The 18,676-nt window shown below is 48.2% G+C and overlaps 5 protein-coding genes across 5 annotated transcripts; 4 read left to right on the forward strand and 1 right to left on the reverse strand.

Annotated features, from left to right (window-relative positions):
* Positions 1-448: 448 nt before the first annotated feature.
* AKAW2_51672S (uncharacterized protein) lies at positions 449-2,483 on the forward strand (the record flags this gene model as incomplete). Its single annotated transcript, XM_041691627.1, has 6 exons — positions 449-488; positions 540-675; positions 750-974; positions 1,042-1,800; positions 1,860-1,957; positions 2,008-2,483. The coding sequence occupies 6 exons, from the start codon at positions 449-451 to the stop codon at positions 2,481-2,483; spliced, it is 1,734 nt and encodes a 577-aa protein (XP_041545093.1).
* Positions 2,484-4,081: 1,598 nt separating this feature from the next.
* Positions 4,082-5,038, forward strand: AKAW2_51673S (uncharacterized protein; the record flags this gene model as incomplete). The annotated part of the gene is made up of 2 exons (XM_041691628.1): positions 4,082-4,476; positions 4,537-5,038. 2 exons carry the CDS (start codon positions 4,082-4,084, stop codon positions 5,036-5,038), a joined length of 897 nt encoding a protein of 298 aa, XP_041545094.1.
* Positions 5,039-6,993: 1,955 nt separating this feature from the next.
* AKAW2_51674S (uncharacterized protein) lies at positions 6,994-10,038 on the forward strand (the record flags this gene model as incomplete). The annotated part of the gene is made up of 2 exons (XM_041691629.1): positions 6,994-7,404; positions 7,453-10,038. 2 exons carry the CDS (start codon positions 6,994-6,996, stop codon positions 10,036-10,038), a joined length of 2,997 nt encoding a protein of 998 aa, XP_041545095.1.
* Positions 10,039-10,501: 463 nt separating this feature from the next.
* On the forward strand, positions 10,502-14,309 carry AKAW2_51675S (RNA dependent RNA polymerase; the record flags this gene model as incomplete). The annotated part of the gene is made up of 4 exons (XM_041691630.1): positions 10,502-12,037; positions 12,097-13,466; positions 13,529-13,846; positions 13,895-14,309. The coding sequence occupies 4 exons, from the start codon at positions 10,502-10,504 to the stop codon at positions 14,307-14,309; spliced, it is 3,639 nt and encodes a 1,212-aa protein (XP_041545096.1).
* Positions 14,310-15,529: 1,220 nt separating this feature from the next.
* Positions 15,530-17,369, reverse strand: AKAW2_51676A (uncharacterized protein; the record flags this gene model as incomplete). The annotated part of the gene is made up of 2 exons (XM_041691631.1): positions 15,530-15,903; positions 15,959-17,369. 2 exons carry the CDS (start codon positions 17,367-17,369, stop codon positions 15,530-15,532), a joined length of 1,785 nt encoding a protein of 594 aa, XP_041545097.1.
* Positions 17,370-18,676: the final 1,307 nt, after the last annotated feature.

The raw sequence follows: 18,676 nt of genomic DNA on the forward strand, positions 1-18,676 counted from the left end.
ACTTCATTAGCTGATGTGGGTCGGAGATATGGAAGCAAAGTGGGTTTCCAGCTCTATCAACAGTAAAGGCAACGGATATCCCTGGCAGTCCTGTTGGAGTATGGGCTGGCCTTACTTTTCGGTGGGAACATTGCTGTCGGGGCTTGGTCTGATGCATCGGAAAGTGGCGCAAGTCCAGGCGGTCCATAATGTAGCAATCATATTAACGTCATATCATACCAGCTGCGTCAAATGGCAGCTTGACATCGCTGGTACATGCTTTATAATACGATCTTTAATCTACGGTAAAGATAGTTTGAAAACACGACCAATAACATAATTAGTGGGAGACATCTAAACTGGATGACGCTAGAAGGCCTGTTGAAATAAATTAACACCACTATGCTATATATTGTCGAATTTGACCTCTGCCATCTGTACAGAAACTCATGTGACTAATCGCCAGGTGATGTCTGAAAATAAGGAGAGACTGAAGATCCTCGCCCTTGGTAATTCCCCGACTAAGAATATGATTGCGGTGCTCGCTAACAAACTATCAGATGGCGGCGGTGTCAAGGGCCTATCATCATTGCTTATCCTAGAGAGAATCATGGCAAGGGTTGGTGCCAAGATGAAAAGGCCTGACTTGCAACCATATCAGTACTTTGACATCATTGGCGGAACGAGCACTGGAGGGTCAGTTTTACTGGGCATCGAGCCATTTCAATCATTTTATTATAAGCCGAAAGTCTTCAGGCTAACTCTACCAGAATTATTGCCCTTATGTTAGGCCGTATGAGGATGACTGTCGAAAGCTGCATCGCCGAATATCAGAAGCTTGGGAAGATTGTCTTCGGGGAGCCCCGGGGCCTCTTTCACGAAAACATGTTTGATGCGAAAGTCCTTGAAGAGCAGACAAAGAAAGTGGTGAAGAAGTACCTTGGGGATGAGAATGATCCTCTACTTGATCCTCTTGGAGATGATGCGTGCAAGACGTAAGTCCCAGAACCTCGCAATCTTCCGTGCCACTACATATCAAATACTGCGCTGATCACACGCTAGCTGCAGCGTCGTCTACACCCTCCCGTACAGAGGTGCAACGCCTGAGGAGCCAGAGGCCCTGCGGACCTACATTAACGTCAATATCAACCCTAGGCCCAAACCCTGGACTATCTGGGAAGCGGTGCGCGCCACCTCGGCCGCTACAACCTTCTTCGAGCCCTTCATACACGGCCAGTCTGGCAGCGAGATCCGGTATATCGACGCTGGGTTGGGCTTCAACAACCCTGCCGATCTCGTGCTTGAGGAGGCTACGTCGCTGTGGACCGACAATGGCTACCTCGATCCAGAACGCGACATTGGATGCTTTCTGACCATCGGCACGGGCATCAGTAGCGTCACACGTATGGACAAGAAGACCATCACAGAGGCCATCACTGCCAAGGTTAGAAAGCCAGTGCAGGCTGTAGAGGTGTTAATGAAAATTGCAACCGGTACAGGGCCTACACATAGGAACGTGGCACGGCGCTTCAACCCTACCAGTAATGTGTACCAGCGTTTCGATGTGGATCAAGGCATTCAGGCCTTCAGTCTCTTCGAGCACGAGAGACGCGAGGACATTGAGGTCGACACGAATGCGTATTTAGGAAAACATTCTATAGGTGTGCAGTTGTCGCAGGCTGTAGAGAAGATGAAGGTCCTTGGTCTTCGAACACCCGAGTTAATGGAGGATCGGAAGGAAGGGGGGGAAGTTTATTCGGTGGGGGAAAATGGAGATGTCGACGACCAGAAGCTCAGGGACCGATTTGGAGCACTGAGGATGTAGGTTATCTGAAGGCATAGCATAACATCTTATTGCTTAGCTGAAGGTACGTAATTAGATCCAAACTGGATTTCCAACGTCATGCAAAGCACTGGGAGTCAAAGATTTCTGTGAATCAAGGCCGAGGTAGTCAATATTATTATCTCCTATACAAGGGTAGGTCCCGTCCGTCACCATTCCTGGTCGCATTCCTGCTGACACTGCAGAAATCGGCCATGTCCCTTACCTATGGAACGCTTTCGTTCAGGCAGATCTGCTCGACAAACGCTACAGAGGCATACTCGCCAGACGACTTCCCCAGGCTGACGAGTGGCAACTCTGCTTGCGTGGAAACCTTGCGCGGATAGCCTACGGCGTCGGACAGGAGGATCTAGAAACGACTGTCACTCGGCTAACTCTAGCTTACGAGGGACTGAGGGATACCTTCCGAATATACCGTCAGCTCTTCCACACCGCCCAGCAAGTGTTTGGTGAGACGAGCGTGACATACTGTTGGGCTGCGAAACGATTGGGAGCTTTGCTAGAGCTCTGGGGGTGTCAGAGTGAGGCTTTGGACTTGTACATTGAGGCACGGGCTGGCAAGTTGAGTTGGTTTACAACTGATCACTGGTCTACTAAGTGGCTAGAGAACAAGATCGCCGCACTAAGACACGCGCTTGTCGCACGCCAGAAGCCTGAATAAAGGGAGACATGCGCACTGAGTGAGCTTTGGGTAAGCAGCGAGTTCGTCCTGACGGTTCTTTGGGTAGGCATAGGTGTATCCAGCCAGTCTTTGGCCCTATACCAGGAGTATATTGACATTGCGGTGCAATACTATGAGGGTATGAAAATATTAAGTATTCTAATTAGTCAGATCTCTGAAAAGGAGTAGTACAATACTATTAGAGTGCCTCCTTGGGACCCGAGCACGACCGCCTACCTGAGCACCCCAAAACCACGCATTTTGACTAAACTAACCTTACTATTAGTACTACTAATACTACTAAGGCTACTAATACTACCATAATATTTAATCAGTATTAAGATTTACAAGAAACAGGATACTCCAGCTCAGGGTCAGGATTGGTTATCTTTGTAGACGCTTAATCCGCAGATGAAGTAGTAAGACTAATATATGATTTTATTTATCAATCAAAAAGAAAAGTTTCTCTTCAGACTCTACCGTTTCACGTGAAGCTGCAAATATCATATATAAATATTAATATAAACAACATGGTAACTAATTAAAATGATGCTGGATTCCTTCAGATTCCATGGGGTTGTTAAGAAACAACGTACGATATAGATATTGAAGTATAGGCTATCACTACGACCAAATGGGATTGAATAACGATGTAGTCTTTATTCAAGTAGTAGATATGAATATAGAGGTATAACAATTGAAGCATCGTAATTCACGACCTTTATTGCCTCCAAGTCACCATTTTACCAGGGTATATTAACTATCTCGCATTCCCCACCTGCCTGGTCCTTCTAATATAAATACAATCATCCTTTCCTGGGGAAACTTAGTCTAGAATATATTTCAGTCTTTCATTTTATACTATATTTGAAATCTGCCCTATAGGGCCGGAGACCTACTTATACATATTGCAAACCTAGTAGTATAACAAGGTCTAGTTCAGTAATATGTTTAACTGCCAAGCAAGGACAGCTCCGTTATCGACCACATGGAAGTGGAGGAGGTGGTATCGTCAAACTACTGAGTACCGCCCTTGAGCGACCCAGGAGGAGGCCTGCCGTGTAGTAGTGCTCTGCCGACTATAAAAATCGAGGCCGGAGGCCTACTAGGCTTCCCAAAAGAGAGGAGACCCTTATCATTCCGAAAAAGGTTATCGCGCGAAGCCGCAGCTGCGGAGGTGTGGATGACTGAAAACAACTACCTTATAGGGGACATGGTGACCCCAAAGCTATACAACACCATAGCGTTATTCCTTACACGTGGAAGGATATCTTAGACCACCTATGAATACGAGGCATCATATGTGGAATTATGAGGGAAATTGGTCACCTAGGCCGCGGTAGCCGACTCGAATTAACAACTTAATGCAACCCGGACTGTATGTTCCGCCAGGTGATGTACTCATCACATCATGCTTGCACGGATTTACCACTGATGGTCCCCAAAGTGACACCTATCAGCTATTCAGAGCAGACAGAGCGACAAATCCTCGTAACGTGTCTTCGAGCTGACTCCTTTACTTGATTATAGAAAATTGCCCGAAGGGGTATCTTCTCGTTTGCCTTTCGCAAGGAATACTATACAACGAATCCGCGAAAATGCCCTCCAGTACTACCAGAAACCGTGTTATCCTAGAGGGGCTGTTCAAGACCATACTAGAGTGGAGGAAAAATGTGCCTAAGGATGGACATGTCAATATTCGCAGCCTGAAAGATGTCGAACACGTGGTTCAATTTGATTTCGAAAACCTGGACAATGCGGAATCCAACCTGGCATTGGTTCCTCCTGTTTTGTTTAAGCCGATGGATTTGGCAGATTTGGAGAAGCATCCAGTCGATCCGGAGCTGGCACGAGAGTTCCTTGACATTGATCAGGACGATAGCAACAGGGACTTCCCAATCGGACCGATACATCATGTACGTCAAATATCTACACTCATCGAAGACCGCACTACTCGCGAGGCCCGGTCTCAGCAGAATCTCTATAGTGTGGAGTAAGTTTCTTTCTACTTACTGGGTGACAAAAAAGGCTTTCTGAAAACATTCCATATCAGAGCTCCCGAAAGCACGTTTTGGCTGGAAGCCATACTAGCTTACAACTACAGTAACAACGGTTGGTGGACAACCGAGTGTCTGGTAGAGCCATGCAGCGACAATGGTAAAGTTTATCCACACTTAGCCTTCCATCTTCTCGACAATAAAGAGGCCTGGGAAGACGCCATTCTGTACTCAGAGCTGTGCGCGATTGTCGAGGCGATGAAAGGCCGTGCGAATCAACGACTGGTGGATTCTGAAAGCGCCCGGGAGGAACTTGACGAGTGTGACGGTAGAGGCAAAGAAGCGCACCCATATCTCTTTGATAATGAAGAGCATTTCCCTGTACTTATAGTGTCATGCGTCCTACCTCAACATGCTAGACTCTTCATGGCATGTATGAGCCAGCGGAAACTAGTAATAAGACAATCCAAGCTGTACAGCTTCGAATGGAAGGACGAGGCACCGGTGGACTTGTTTGCTCGCGTGTACTTAAGCAAGCCTTTGGTGCCACGGATCTAGGGCTGGCAAGCGATATTGGGGGTTAATACCCAATTGAGCATTCAACAGTACTGAAATAAGACAGCGCCGGGTTCCGCAAAAGATAATCACTGCTGAGACATATCTCTTCATCTGCTCTCCAGATACATGCAATAATATTATTCATGGTCTAATCCTAGACTCTTACTTGATACAATATTAACCGACATGAGTCCTTCGAGAGGGATCTCGCAGCTGTATGTCCTAGTGTCTTGGCTTTAGCCGAATCAACCATTTTCCTTCTGTCAACTTCATTAAATAGCACGATGTATGCTTCGTAGTGAGTAGAGTTCTGTTTCGCGATTAGATCCAGTAGTTGTCATCGAAATATCCAACAACCTGGAACGTTGTATCTTGTTTACATGCATCATGGTTAGGAGTACACTTCGAAGAAGCATGAAATCATGTTGTAGGAGATGGGAGTCAATACCGAAAATGCCCTTTTACGCATCAGCTGCTCTTTTCGGGAGGCCCAGCCAAGACAGCCGAGAGAATGGGTGCAGAATCCGCGGCAGGCATGGATCGTCAGTCTGATAGCACTCGGGATTTCCGATCCCATTCCGACGTTGCCATGAAATTTTAAATTATGATAGACCGTGCATCGGCCGCTTACTAACAGCTTGTCCATTCAAGCCCCTGTCTTGGCGGAAGAGATAATTGTCGTGATTGACATGTCTATCCACATTGGGGCCTACAGAAACTAACTTAGCCATACAGTGAAGACATCTTGTAGATCTCGGCACATTTCGGATTTCAGCATTTGTACCGAGGAGCTTCGGTACCGATATCAGGGCGCATTAGCTTGCAGCTAACATGAGTTCGTCACACAACATAAAGATTTCATGATAGACCAGGAACAGGATTATTCCCTGGGCTTTACTTCGATGATAGGCTAACAAGTCGACTTCAGTCGAACTTCCGAATGACTGAACTTGCAGAGACAGGAGGCAGAGTACCGGAAAGAACTAACAAACTTCCTCCCCACAATCATACTGTTGATATCTTGCTTGACAGGGATGAGGGGTATTTTTGAAGGACGATACCAAGCATTCTCATGAAGGCCAACATTACTACGGCCGGTCCTAGTGGTGCTAAACTAGCGTCAAAACTCGCCCAGACGTGCTGTTAGTGTACATCGTCCTCAGTCATTCTCTACCGAACCGATGAATCAGCGGGGATAGAGACGGACTGGGAAGGAAGCCTGTCCATCAGTCTCGGCACCACTGCCTTCATCGCTTCACCATACACCGATATACCGAAGGAATGTGTCTGCCCATATCTGGTGAAATTTTTCTCTTTGCCGGTCACATCACAGTATCTTATCAAAGCGCTCCTCATGCAGCGGGAAAGAACTCAGATGGGAGTTTCTTTATCCAAAGTAAGCAGTTCGTGTATTATTGTGCTGGTCCTGGTGGCTCTGGTTATCTATGTTTGCCTGCCAAGCCACTATGAAAGCATGGCGGTTGGCTGATAGACTGAAAGACAGGAGCAGATATTCAAATGACATAATCTCAAGGGAACTCTTTTCCTTGGGTACCTGGGGGTCTATTACAGGTTGATAGTGAGAAAGGGGAACTGAACGCGTTCCCATAGGGCCTGCTGATCTTCGGAGGAAAGCCGGTTCTTCAGGCGGAAAACCCGTAATTCTCAACACCTATCTAGTCACTCACACCTCTTCTTGTAAGCTTATGATTGCCAGTCTTACTTACCCCATTCAGAGGCCCCCTCTACATGATGGGCTGGTCTGGTTCCAGGATCCACACAGGAGGTAGGTATAAGGAAACTTGAACAGCAATCTGTCTTATGCTCACTGCTGAGTTATACATAATGAATGACGAATAGCCAGCCGCAGCTCCATGTGTCTTAAACATTTTGTATAACATTGATCTTCCCTTCTCTTTCACTTTTCTTACGACCAGTGCCGCATATCCATAAACATGAAACTTCTTTACGGTGCGTTGCTCATAGCTCAGGCTGCAGCTGCAGCTAGTAGCCATGGGACCTTTGCATCCCCCGGAAACGACGTCAGGTTGAAGTTCCGTTATTGGCTCCCCGATGCCAGTGTAGACACCGATACAGTGGTGAAGGATATTGAAGAGGCTGGCGCAATAGGTGCTGGAGGGGTGGAGCTTCTCGGCCTCTACAACTATGGCGGTTCGTTGGCACCGCAACCCGATGGTGCCGACTGGGCTACGTATGGCTTTGGAACACCCGCATTCAACACCCTTTTTAAGGCATCATTGCAGAGTGCGAGGAATACGGGCATGGTCTTCGACTTTGCTCTTGGGCCAAGTCAAGGGCAAGGCGTTCCAGCCAAGACAACTGATGAGGGGCTTCATTGGGACTTGGTAGGAGACCTTTCAATAAATACATTTGACATGTTCTGATATTTCAAGGCACCATTCAATGTCAGTGTCCCATCCAATGGCACATACAACGGTCAGATTCCCGGTTGGGAAACTGGTGAGCTTGTTTCTTTGGTGTCTGCGCGGGTCGTGAACACCTCTACAATCGTCAATCCCGCAAGCAGTCTCTTTTCCACTCCTGCAAACAATGCGACTCGCTTGGTTTTGGCAACTGAATCGCTAGTAGATCATACCGATGTGATCAGTGCCGATGGAATGGTGTCATTGTCATTCAATGTCAGCGAACATTATTCCTATCGTCTCTTTGCCTACTATCAGTACCAGGACCTTGTGAAGAACCTTGACATCTACGAGAACACTACAGGAAGCATTTTTGATAATGGCTCCTACACGGTCGATCACTTCAGCGCTCGTGGTGCTCAAACTACTATAGATTTCTGGGAAAACTACATCTTAAATGATACGGATATCAAAGCTCTTTTGCAAGAGGTGGGCCGCTACGGCTGGGAGGACAGCATCGAGATAAAGTCTAACATTTCCTGGTCACCTTCCATTCCAGACATTTTTGAGCAGATCAATGGCTACCAGTTGCGCAAGTTCCTCCCTCTTATGATGTATGGAAATAACAACCCCGGCGTGCAACCATCATACCCAGGTACTCTGGAATGCGTCTTGGACAGCGAAGGTCAGGGGCAAGGCTACGTCAATGACTTTCGTGCTGCCCTAGAAAAAGGATATCAAAATTACTTGGACACGCTTTCAGCCTGGCTAGAGGGGTTGGGGTTAGGCTATTCGGCTCAGGTCTCCTACAACCTACCGCTCAACATGGAAGTGAGCATCAACCACGTGGTCGCTCCGGAGTGTGAGAGTCTTGCATTCAACAATAACATTGATGGATACCGTCAGTTCTCGGGCGTCGCAAACGTCGCTCAGAAGAACGTGGTTTCAAATGAGATGGGCGCCAATTTAGAGAAGGCGTTTGCCCTTCCGCTCAGTGAACTACTCGGACAGATCAATACGGCTTTTGCCGGTGGCGTTAACCAGATTGTGCTACACGGCCAGTCCTATACTGGAAACTACCATGAGACAACGTGGCCAGGGTACACATCTTTCTTCATGCTTTTTGCAGAGTCCTACTATAACAAGCAGCCTGCATGGGGCCATGGACTTTCGGACGCCATTGACTACGTCAGCCGCAATCAGTACATTTTGCAGGCTGGCCAGCCACGAACGGACATCGCTCTGTACAATGGAGTTTCAATGACTGATCCCCAGCTTGAAACCTTATATCCCACCGATGACCTGACCAAGGCAGGTTACACTTACACCTATCTTTCGCCTGCAAACTTCAATATCTCGCAAGCATCCGTGTCAGACGGTCTTTTGGCCCCTGAGTCCCCCGCCTACAGAGCTATTATTGTTACGAGCGATCAAAATGTCACTTGGGCTGGTGTCATGCAGCTTCAACAGCACGCCAATGCCGGACTACCTGTCATTTTCAGTGGTGGTTTTCCAGGATATTATCCCAATGGTGAATCGACCGATAAGGCCGCGGTTTACGCTGCTTTGAGGATGCTCGGCGGTTCTCAGAATGTCTATGCCACTGGTTCTGGGCAAACTGCCTCAAAGCTTCAGCAGCTGAACCTCACTCCGCGCGTCGCAGTTCATACGAATGGCACCTGGTACCCAGTTCTTCGGACGGATAATAGCACTGATTACCTATTTATCCTCTCGAGAGACTCGGATTCTCGAGGCTACCTCACTGTTAGCTCGACTAAGACACCCTACCTTCTGGATAGCTGGACTGGCAAGCGGAGACCATTACTCCATTATCAGAGACGCGGGAACACTACAGAAATTCCTCTTCATCTTGCTGCGAATCAAACGGTCGCTTTTGCCTTTAGCAACGAATTGTGGTCTGAAATCGAGACCCCGTACCTTCATGCCTTACGCGTTCCTTCAAACGTCCTTGGTTATAATTATAGCACCTCCGGTGGTCTCCTTCTCCACAGATCCACCGATCCCTGCGATGACTGTATTTTTCAACTCAGCAACGGAACTTCCTATGACCTCTCCCTCAATTCTACCTCTCTTACTTCTCACTTACGTAACTGGACGCTCATCGCTGAACACTGGGAAGCCCCCAACAACATATCAGACGCCGCCATCCAAGCCGTGAAGCGGAACACGACTCACCACCTCGACACTCTAGTCTCCTGGCTTGATATCCCAGGCCTTCAGAATGCCTCCGGCCTAGGCTACTACTCGTCTTCATTCTCCTGGCCTCCGAGTCCTGCTTACATTGTTGATGGTGCATACCTCACCTTCCCCAAGATTGCCCAAGGCATCAAGGTGACCGTAAATGGTCATGACGTGGGACCTCTGGATTTTACCAACCCCAGAGTTGACATTGGCCCATACCTCACCAGCGGTGCCAATGAAGTGACTGCCATTGTTCCCACGCTGATGTGGAATTATGTTCGGAGCATTTACGATGAAATTGAGATATCTGGGATTGCGCCTCTCCTGAGTGACCCGTTGCCCGATCGGGTGGATAATGGCTTGATCGGGGAAGTGAAGATCATTCCCTATGTCACTACTCGATATATGATCTGATCAATAATCCATGATAGCTTCTACCTCACTTTGCATGGGGTCAGATCTTTCATCGGTGTAGTCGTGTCGTTCCAGCCTTCTGTCCTATAAAAGACGGGTGATTCCGTCATTCAGCGTCATTGGTTTGCCCGATAAACAGTAAGATTTTGGAAGCATTTGTGGTCAATTCTCTTTGTGACTTATAGCGAGTATAAATAGTCCATCAGTGTGTACCGTGTTGAGCCTCTGTAGGAGAGAGTGGCAGTGAATGGGCGTTGGGGTCACCTGATATTCACTCACCAACCGATTGGGGAGGCAGAAGCGCCGGGCGTTTAGATCCCCTCCTTCCTCCTCTTCTATTCCCTTCAACTTTCTTTTATCATTCTCCTCGCACCTCACATATACTCTCTCTTCCATTATTGCTTATTCCTTCATTTCGCGTCGTCGCTCTTCGGCTTCTTGTATTGTCAGTTTCTTGTTCATAATGGAGGTTTTTATGCACAATGTCCCCGCTCAACTCTCCGATCAAGGCCTAATGAAGGAGATGGAGCCTATTATGAAGCGCTTAGGCATCCTTGACTTCCTATGTGATAAGCCAAAGAGAAAAAGCATCGGGTTTCTTGTGTTTTATCGCCCTGAAGATGGAGAGCGGTTCCTGCTGGTACATGGACAGGAAGAAATACCGGGGACGATGAATGCTCGCGGGAGACAGCGACTGAAATCTAAATTGAAAATCATGGGTGCTGATGTCTTTTGCTCACGGAGTAAGAAGGCACCGAGCAAATTTGCCATCCAAAGTCTTCAGCATATGGCTGAACAGCGAGTAAAAGACACCTTGCACAAGTATGAAGACAATAAGCATATTTCCTTCCGCCTGCTGGGGTTCAGCTGTGGATATACCCTGTTTCAGGGAGAGCACTTCGGATATGTCCCAGAGGTGCAGTGGTCGGACACCGGCTTGATGAAGTTTATGAAGAGGGCCATCATCGTCAAGTTGGACACATCTAAGCACCACATCCGCATACCGCTGAGTACTGTCATTGAGCTTATATGGTCCCGGGATGGGAGTCTAACATTGACCTTATCTACGGTTCCATATTTCTTCACTCACGAGGGTTCTGATCCTTTGACTGTCGCTTTTCAGATGCTCCAGCTTGTTTCTTCAAAATGCCATGCAACGCCACCTTCCCGTTCGCGAATGTGCTCCCTGAGTACAGCCCACGCTGATGTGGCTGGGCAATGTCTCGTCTATCAGTTTCGGGTCCCTTCCGTTGATCTCATGAAGGACATCCATGACCTCAAGGAGTGGGAAATTCCCATTTTACGCTACGATATTCTGCCCATTAACACACCACCAAAGGGTGCCTTTCAAGTTCAACTTAAGGCTCTCATGGACGAATTGGCCACTTGCACGAGGAATAACTCCCTTCCCTTCGGCATTTTGTTCCAGTTGCAGGCTCTTGCATACAACGCCTATCTACTGCCACGCACAGTACAGAGTTTAACTCAAGAACTAGTCAAAGCTTATAGAGAAGACACAGCAGCTCAGAGAAAACCTATTTCAGTACTGGCCCTGAAGAAACTGTTCGACATGATCGACTGGCCTTCCCCTCACAGCAATCCAACTGACTATGAGGTTGGTGCTCTTATGGCAGCTTTGAAGCAAAACCAGAAAGATGTTTTGCAAGACTTGGCGGTTTCTGGAGACATACTAGGTCCTTCTGAGAACTTGACTCCAATCCACAAGGTCATGGTTACGCCCACACGAGTGACTCTTCATGGACCGGAACTGGAGCCTAGAAATAGAATTCTGCGAAGATTCCCAAAGCACCATGACTTCTTCATTAGAGTGCAATTTTGTGACGAGAACGGTCAAGATCTGCACTTCAACTCTCGAGTCCACTATGATGATGTGTTTTCGAGATTCAAAAGTGTTCTTACCCGCGGCATCCAGATTGCTGGGCGGACTTACTCGTTTTTGGGATGGTCGCACTCGTCACTGAGATCACATGCCGTCTGGGTAAGTACAGCATCTTAGTTTGGGAAGCTTTCACAATATCTAACAACATTTCACTGTAGTTTTCCTCGCCATTTGTTGACGAATCCGGTCAATTCCAGACTCACTTTAGCATCATCAAGGCGCTTGGTGACTTCAGCAAAATTCAATCACCTGCTAGGTGTGCCGCCAGAATTGGTCAAGCTTTTACAGATACTCATTACGCTATATCCCTGTCTGAATATGACATAAATGTCTCTGAGGTAGCGGATGTGACATCTAATGACGGCAAGCGGGTATTCAGTGATGGAGTAGGAACCCTCTCATGGGATGTCGCAGAGACCATATGGCATCACATACCGGAGAAGAAAGGATTACCTACCTGCTTCCAGGTCCGACTAGGCGGTGCAAAGGGCATGCTCGCTGTTGATGGTCGGCTTTCGGGCTCTCAAGTCAACATTCGACCTTCCATGATAAAATTTCAGGGAGACATGAAAGACCTCGAGATCTGCGATATGGCGGCTAAGCCTATGGGGCTGGTCCTGAATCGACAAATGATCAAGATTCTGGAAGATATGGGAACACCAGATGAATGGTTCATCACCTTGCAAGAGGCAGCACTAACCAAGCTTCGTAGTGTCACCGCTAGCGCTCACAATTCAGAAGTCTTCATCAAAAAACAGGCGGTCGGCGATAGCATAGGTCTCTACAGGCTCTTCCGTCACTGCCATCTGCGTGATCTTGACTATAAAAAAGAGCCTTTCATTCGTTCGGTCGTCGAAGCTGTCGTTCTCAAAGAATTGCGTCTTTTGAAACACAAAGCTCGCATCCCAGTTTTCAAAGGAATTACTTTGTTTGGTGTTATGGACGAGACGGGGCTTCTCGAAGCTGAACAAGTTTACGTGACGTATGAACCTGTAGAAGGAAGACATGCGCCGCCTCCTAACTCTGGGACGGTTTTGGTGACTCGCTCACCAGCTTTGCATGATGGAGACATTCAATATGCACAGAACGTTATTCCTCCTGACAACCATCCGTTGGCGGAGCTCACGAACTGCATTGTCTTCAGTAGTAAAGGATATCGCGATCTACCAAGTCAACTCAGTGGGGGCGACCTCGACGGCGACATATTTAACGTCATTTGGGATACCGATGCGTATCCGGTCCGGACATTTGCGCCCGCGGATTATCCACGTGTAAGCCCAGTCGACATCGGGCGTCCTGTGGAGCGCGACGATATGGCGCAATTCTTCCTCGATTTCATGAAAACCGATCATCTTGGGATGATTGCCACAAGGCATATGATCATGGCTGACCAGGAAGAGGAGGGAACATCCCATCCAGTCTGCAGGCAGCTGGCACAATTGCACTCTACGGCAGTTGACTTCTCTAAGACGGGTATTCCAGTTCAACTGGGGGACATCCCTAAAGGGAACCCTTTCAGGCCTGACTTGTACGTTGCCAATTCTTCGCATACACTATCTTTCGCATATTGAACGCTGACAACTGCACTAGTATGGCACCAGGCCCAGTTGCACGCATCCACAATAAGTCTGAGATCGAGCTGGAGGAGTATGTTATTCAAACCGCATACGATGAAGACAACGACCTGGAGCCGTTCCACAGGTACTACAGATCAGATAAGATATTGGGCAAGCTCTATAGGGGTGTTGATGAACGACACATCTGGCAAAAAGACATCCAAAGCAAAGTCCAGCCCAACGAAGATGAGTTTTGGAACGAGTTTTTATGGTCTACACTTGAGCGCTGTAATAAACTAGGGAATTTGTCATGGGAACGTTGGCTGGATGAAGCCCGACACATTTGCCTAAGGTATGTCCAGAAACCCTAGTGCCCGAGGCTGACTGACAGTGGCTTCAGATACGAAGAGGCCGTGTTCTCGGCACGAAACAATTACTCCGAGCACCCAATCGAGCCACTGAGTGAGCTAGAAGTGTTCATTGGGTCTGTCCTGAATAAAGGGGGTGTGCAGACCCGTCGGCAGCGTGATCAATCCAACAAACTCGCCGATGAATTCGATCGCATCTCTACCTGGATTGTGGGGCAGATGCGCGAAGGACGCACATCCGAGTCACAGAGAACCAGTCTGTCGGATCAACTCAAACCTCTGGAATTTTGCCTCGCCTGCATCCATGTCGGTGGTGAGAGCGACAAGGATCCCGCCCGCCGTCGTAGAGAAGTCTATGGTGAGATTAAGAGCTTCCGTGTGGTCGCAGCGTGCGCTTTGCTATTTGAGCTGGATCTCTTTGAGAAGGGTAAAAAGCGGAAGTTTTAACCGGATGTACTTGTACCTAACCATGCATAATTTCGCCCGCTTATGGTGTCAATATGTTTGGAAAGCTAGGATGACCATCATGAATGTTTAGATGTATTCAAAGGAAACCACTAAATGTTAGTAATTATTTGTCTACCACTCTGTACCACCTGCAAACCATCAACCAAGCACACGTGGGTTCATCCTTGCATATACGAGTCAGCCCCATATCATGTAACACGCTGTCTCAAACACATAGAAAACACCTGAGACATTGACCTCCTGCATCTGGCCACAACGGCAAGGATGAATATTCTCCTACTGGATAGCCAAGATAGCCTCAATCCCCTGGAAATGTTTTCGGGTCCGACAACCTCCCCTTTTAATCGCCACACATCCAGCGTAAGTATGAAGTAGCCGTTCATGCCCGACTGACCACACCATCTCGAATCTCACCTGCTCATCTACCCAAGCGATTCTTGCTACTGCTGATGTACTAAAGCCCCCCTGCATCCCATCATTATCCACCCACTCGCCGCATACATCATATCTCGAACCCCTAACATTGATGACTTACTACTTTTCAACTTAACTCATCTATATACCCATAATCACCTGTAACCTCATCGCCTCAGGCCCCCAAGATCCCAATCTCGATCTAATCTGATACGGGTGATGATATGGCATGATATGATATGACATAATCTCATCATATCTATCTATATCTGACGTCGACGCGTCACCAGCGCGTCCATCTATTGGCCTGTCAGGCAAAAGTGGATTTTCGCGATTGTTTCAACATCTCGGACGTTTGGGGGGAGGTGATTGGGTACCGTATCTCCCATTTGCTTGGGTTTTGGGTGCCAGGGAGTGGAACAGGTTACGGCTTGGTGATGGTTGGGTGATTGCTAGTAGTGGTTGTGAGGTATGTCACTAAGGGGAGGATGTGGCGATGAGTTTACTATTTGCGAAGGCTGACATCATCTAGTATGTAGGGGTGTTTGCATGGTTTGGGAATGAATGTTTGTTCGATTGTTAAGGACTAGTATGTTTGTCTGATGCTTCTGTATGTATATATGCTGCCGTGTCATTATATGTCTCGTGACTCATCTTCCATCATTAAGTTTCTAACTAATAAATGCAGGGTAATTAAGCTAGTAGGTCGATATATGTATGGGAACCGAAAGATAGAAAAAACCATGAGGGGAAATAGTGTAAGGATTAGGGAGAAAGGTGACTCCTTATATACCCGACTCGTATGGCCCAGCAAGACCCCGGTACTGACGTCCGTAGGGATTCACCTTGGCATACTCGTCCCACGCATCACATGTGTTCACCAGCAAATCTTCGCTGAAGAATGAGTTGAACTCACTCTGTCGCTCGACAACCTGCTGCGCGAACCCTTCCGTTGCATGGAATCCGATGTGGCAGTGGATAAGCCATACTCCCGGATTGTCGGCGGGGAAGCCAATAACCATATGGCCGCCGCCACCTGTCGCGGAACTATCAGCGATCATGAGCGCAGTGTCGCGGCGGGGTGGGTTTTTCGTTTTGAGCGTGACATTCTGTGGGCTGAACTGGCCGAAACCCTGAGCAAGGAGATAGAAATCGTGTCCTGCAGTTAAGAGTTAGTGAGTTCACATTCCATGTTCAGCCCTGGATTTACTTACCATGCAAATGGATCGGGTGAGGAACAGGAAGATCGGTCTGGACAACCAAAACGGTCCATTTATTCGCGATCGCGGCCTCTATCACTCCCTGGCTTGCTTCCCAGTCCATCTTGTCGGGATCTTCGAAGGTTTGCTGTAGGGTGGGATCCTTCCACGAGATATTAAGAGCATTGCCTCCCATTGTCCACAGATACAAGGGAACATCTCCGAATGGGCTGAAGCCCACGTCTGACTCGTGCATCTGGGCGCCACCAATATCTGCATCAAGGGCAAGCCACGGGACAAGCTCGTCTAATGAGAAATCCAGGCACTGGAAGTCGTCACCGTAATCCCACTTTGTGCTCGTGGGCTCGTTGTCATCGGAAGCACCCTTATAGTGAAGGATCCCTTTGATATTGTCTGGATTCGAATTGTCACTGCAGAAGGACTGCGGGATCGCTCGGATCCAATAATTGTCCGGAGCTTGATTTGCTGTCACGATAATATCGTACCGTTGTCCCATGCCAATGGGGACATTGTTCGTTGTGAATGGTACAATAGGAACGAAATCGCTAGCGATGACGGTAAGGTCGTGATTGTCGATCGAGAACTTAAAATGGGTATGCATAGCTGCATTAACTAGCCGAATCCGGTAACTTTGTCCTGGTGCAAATTCTGTATGGAATCTACGACCAATGGTCTGGTTATCTCCAGTAACCCAGATGTTGCTCCCGTTAATAAGGCCTGTCTGAAAATGAGGCGGCCCCTGACTCTCGAGTACAGATTGATACATCTCGTCGACTGTTTGATGCGACCAGTCATTGAGAAATACCACACCCAAGTCGTGGTCATACTCTGCTGTCGCAGGGCCGTGAATCACAATCCCCCCAAAGACGCCTTCCCATGCCTGAAGAGAAAAGTGCGAGTGATACCAACTCGACCCGTATTGTTCGGCTCTCCAGACGTAGGTATAACTGGAGTTTGGGGGAACAGGGCACTGCGTCAACGCTGCTACTCCATCCATTTGGTTGTTGTACAGCTGTCGAATTCCGTGGAAATGGATGGCCGTACCATTGTTTTCCATGCGATTCGTAACATGAACTTTGACAGTGTCGCCCCAGTTGGCCTCAATAGTAGGGCCTGGAAATTGGCCGTTGACCAGAAGCACTGGTCTCTCGACTCCGTCAAGAGCAGCGGTTGTGTTGACGATGTCAAAATAATATTCACGCACAACATTCGTCTGTGGAACGGTTTTATAGTAATTCGTATTTAGATCATATCCCTGCCATGGGGTATTGAGTGACTGCGAAGAGTTGCCTTGCATATCTCTCGGTATTGGGGCAGATTGGGAATGATGCGGAGTAGCATGTTTGATTGGACTGCAGAAAACCAGTGGGGCTAGAAGCCCAAGGAGTAGCAAAAAGATTGTCATGATGTGCTGCTAGTGCTCAGTAGCGCAAGATTGAAAGAACCAAGTGAAGGCAAGATCTACGCGGATCGCCAACTTCTTGCCGTGTCTTTGTTCATGATGGCCCTGTGGTTTATATACACTTTGAGCCCGGTCTTGCTAGTACTTCCAATTACCTTTTTCGCTCTTTTCAGGCCTGTAGCTGCAGGAGTCACTTGGTCCTGTTAGGCTGGGATGTTGCCTCCACGATGATCCAAGGGGGCTGTATCGCCCGGGATTGCCTTGTCCGTGAGAGTTCACCAGATGTCGGATCTACTGCACAGCCTAATGCAGATAATCCTCCAGCTGTACGAGCCCCCACCCAGACGAACCGGACGGGACATCAAATGAACGGAGCAATCATGTAACGATTCAAGGTCCACCAGTGTAGCTGCACCATGTGCTTGAGATGACACATGTGAGGGAGCTAGACTGAGCCGCAACATCCGATACAGTATGATTTGCTGGGGTTCGTATTGAACACATCACACATGGGATTGGCTTCCTTCAGGAAATGGCTATGCCTGACTCTCAGCCCGATAGATTTCAAGAGCGATCAGGGATCCCATCTCAAGGCGTCTCAGCTGCCAGTCGCTTTGGTCGCATCAACAATCAACTGACCGACTAGGCTCTGTACTTGAGGCCATCCCCACCTACTTGGAATGAGCGTTAGTTCCATTTAGCGAGTAATGACTATAGTGACAGGTATTATAGCATCGGTCATCGCTCGGATCCCGGACAGCTCATCCCAGCAGAAGGGACGCACATGGCGCACTCCAGAGCCAACCGATCTAGCTTACAATTCGTAAAGCCTGTCCAATCCCACCCTCGAATCCCCCCAACACATGGATTGCCTGAGTCTGGTACCGATCGTGTTAGCTTGGGGCTGGCTGACCGCTAGTCGCCAATTTAGATCGTATAGCCTCCGCTCAGGCACACCCACAGGCCGCTCGACGTATCAGATCGTTCCCGTCAAGCTGGTAGCCCCAATCTTCGAGCAATGAAATGTCCCAAGTTAATAAAGATAAGGCTGATGATAATTATAGTCGGATCGTCCCCCAGATGCGCACTAGACGATATCAGGCGAAACACTGTTCAAATCTGCGACAATAGCACTGACTGTTCTCTTGTTGTTCAACTTAGGCCACCCGCCTACGGCAAGGCTTTGCGAATTCATTGCCTCGAATGCCTGGGTGAGTCCCCATTCCAGAAGGGGTCAGAGGGTACTCTGCAGCTCGGCTATTTTCGCATCATCCGAGCCAAGCAGTGGTGGCAGTCCAACCGCAAGCGGT

The sequence above is a fragment of the Aspergillus luchuensis genome, chromosome 5 (genome assembly GCF_016861625.1).
Source record: "Aspergillus luchuensis IFO 4308 DNA, chromosome 5, nearly complete sequence".
NCBI lineage: Eukaryota > Fungi > Ascomycota > Eurotiomycetes > Eurotiales > Aspergillaceae > Aspergillus > Aspergillus luchuensis.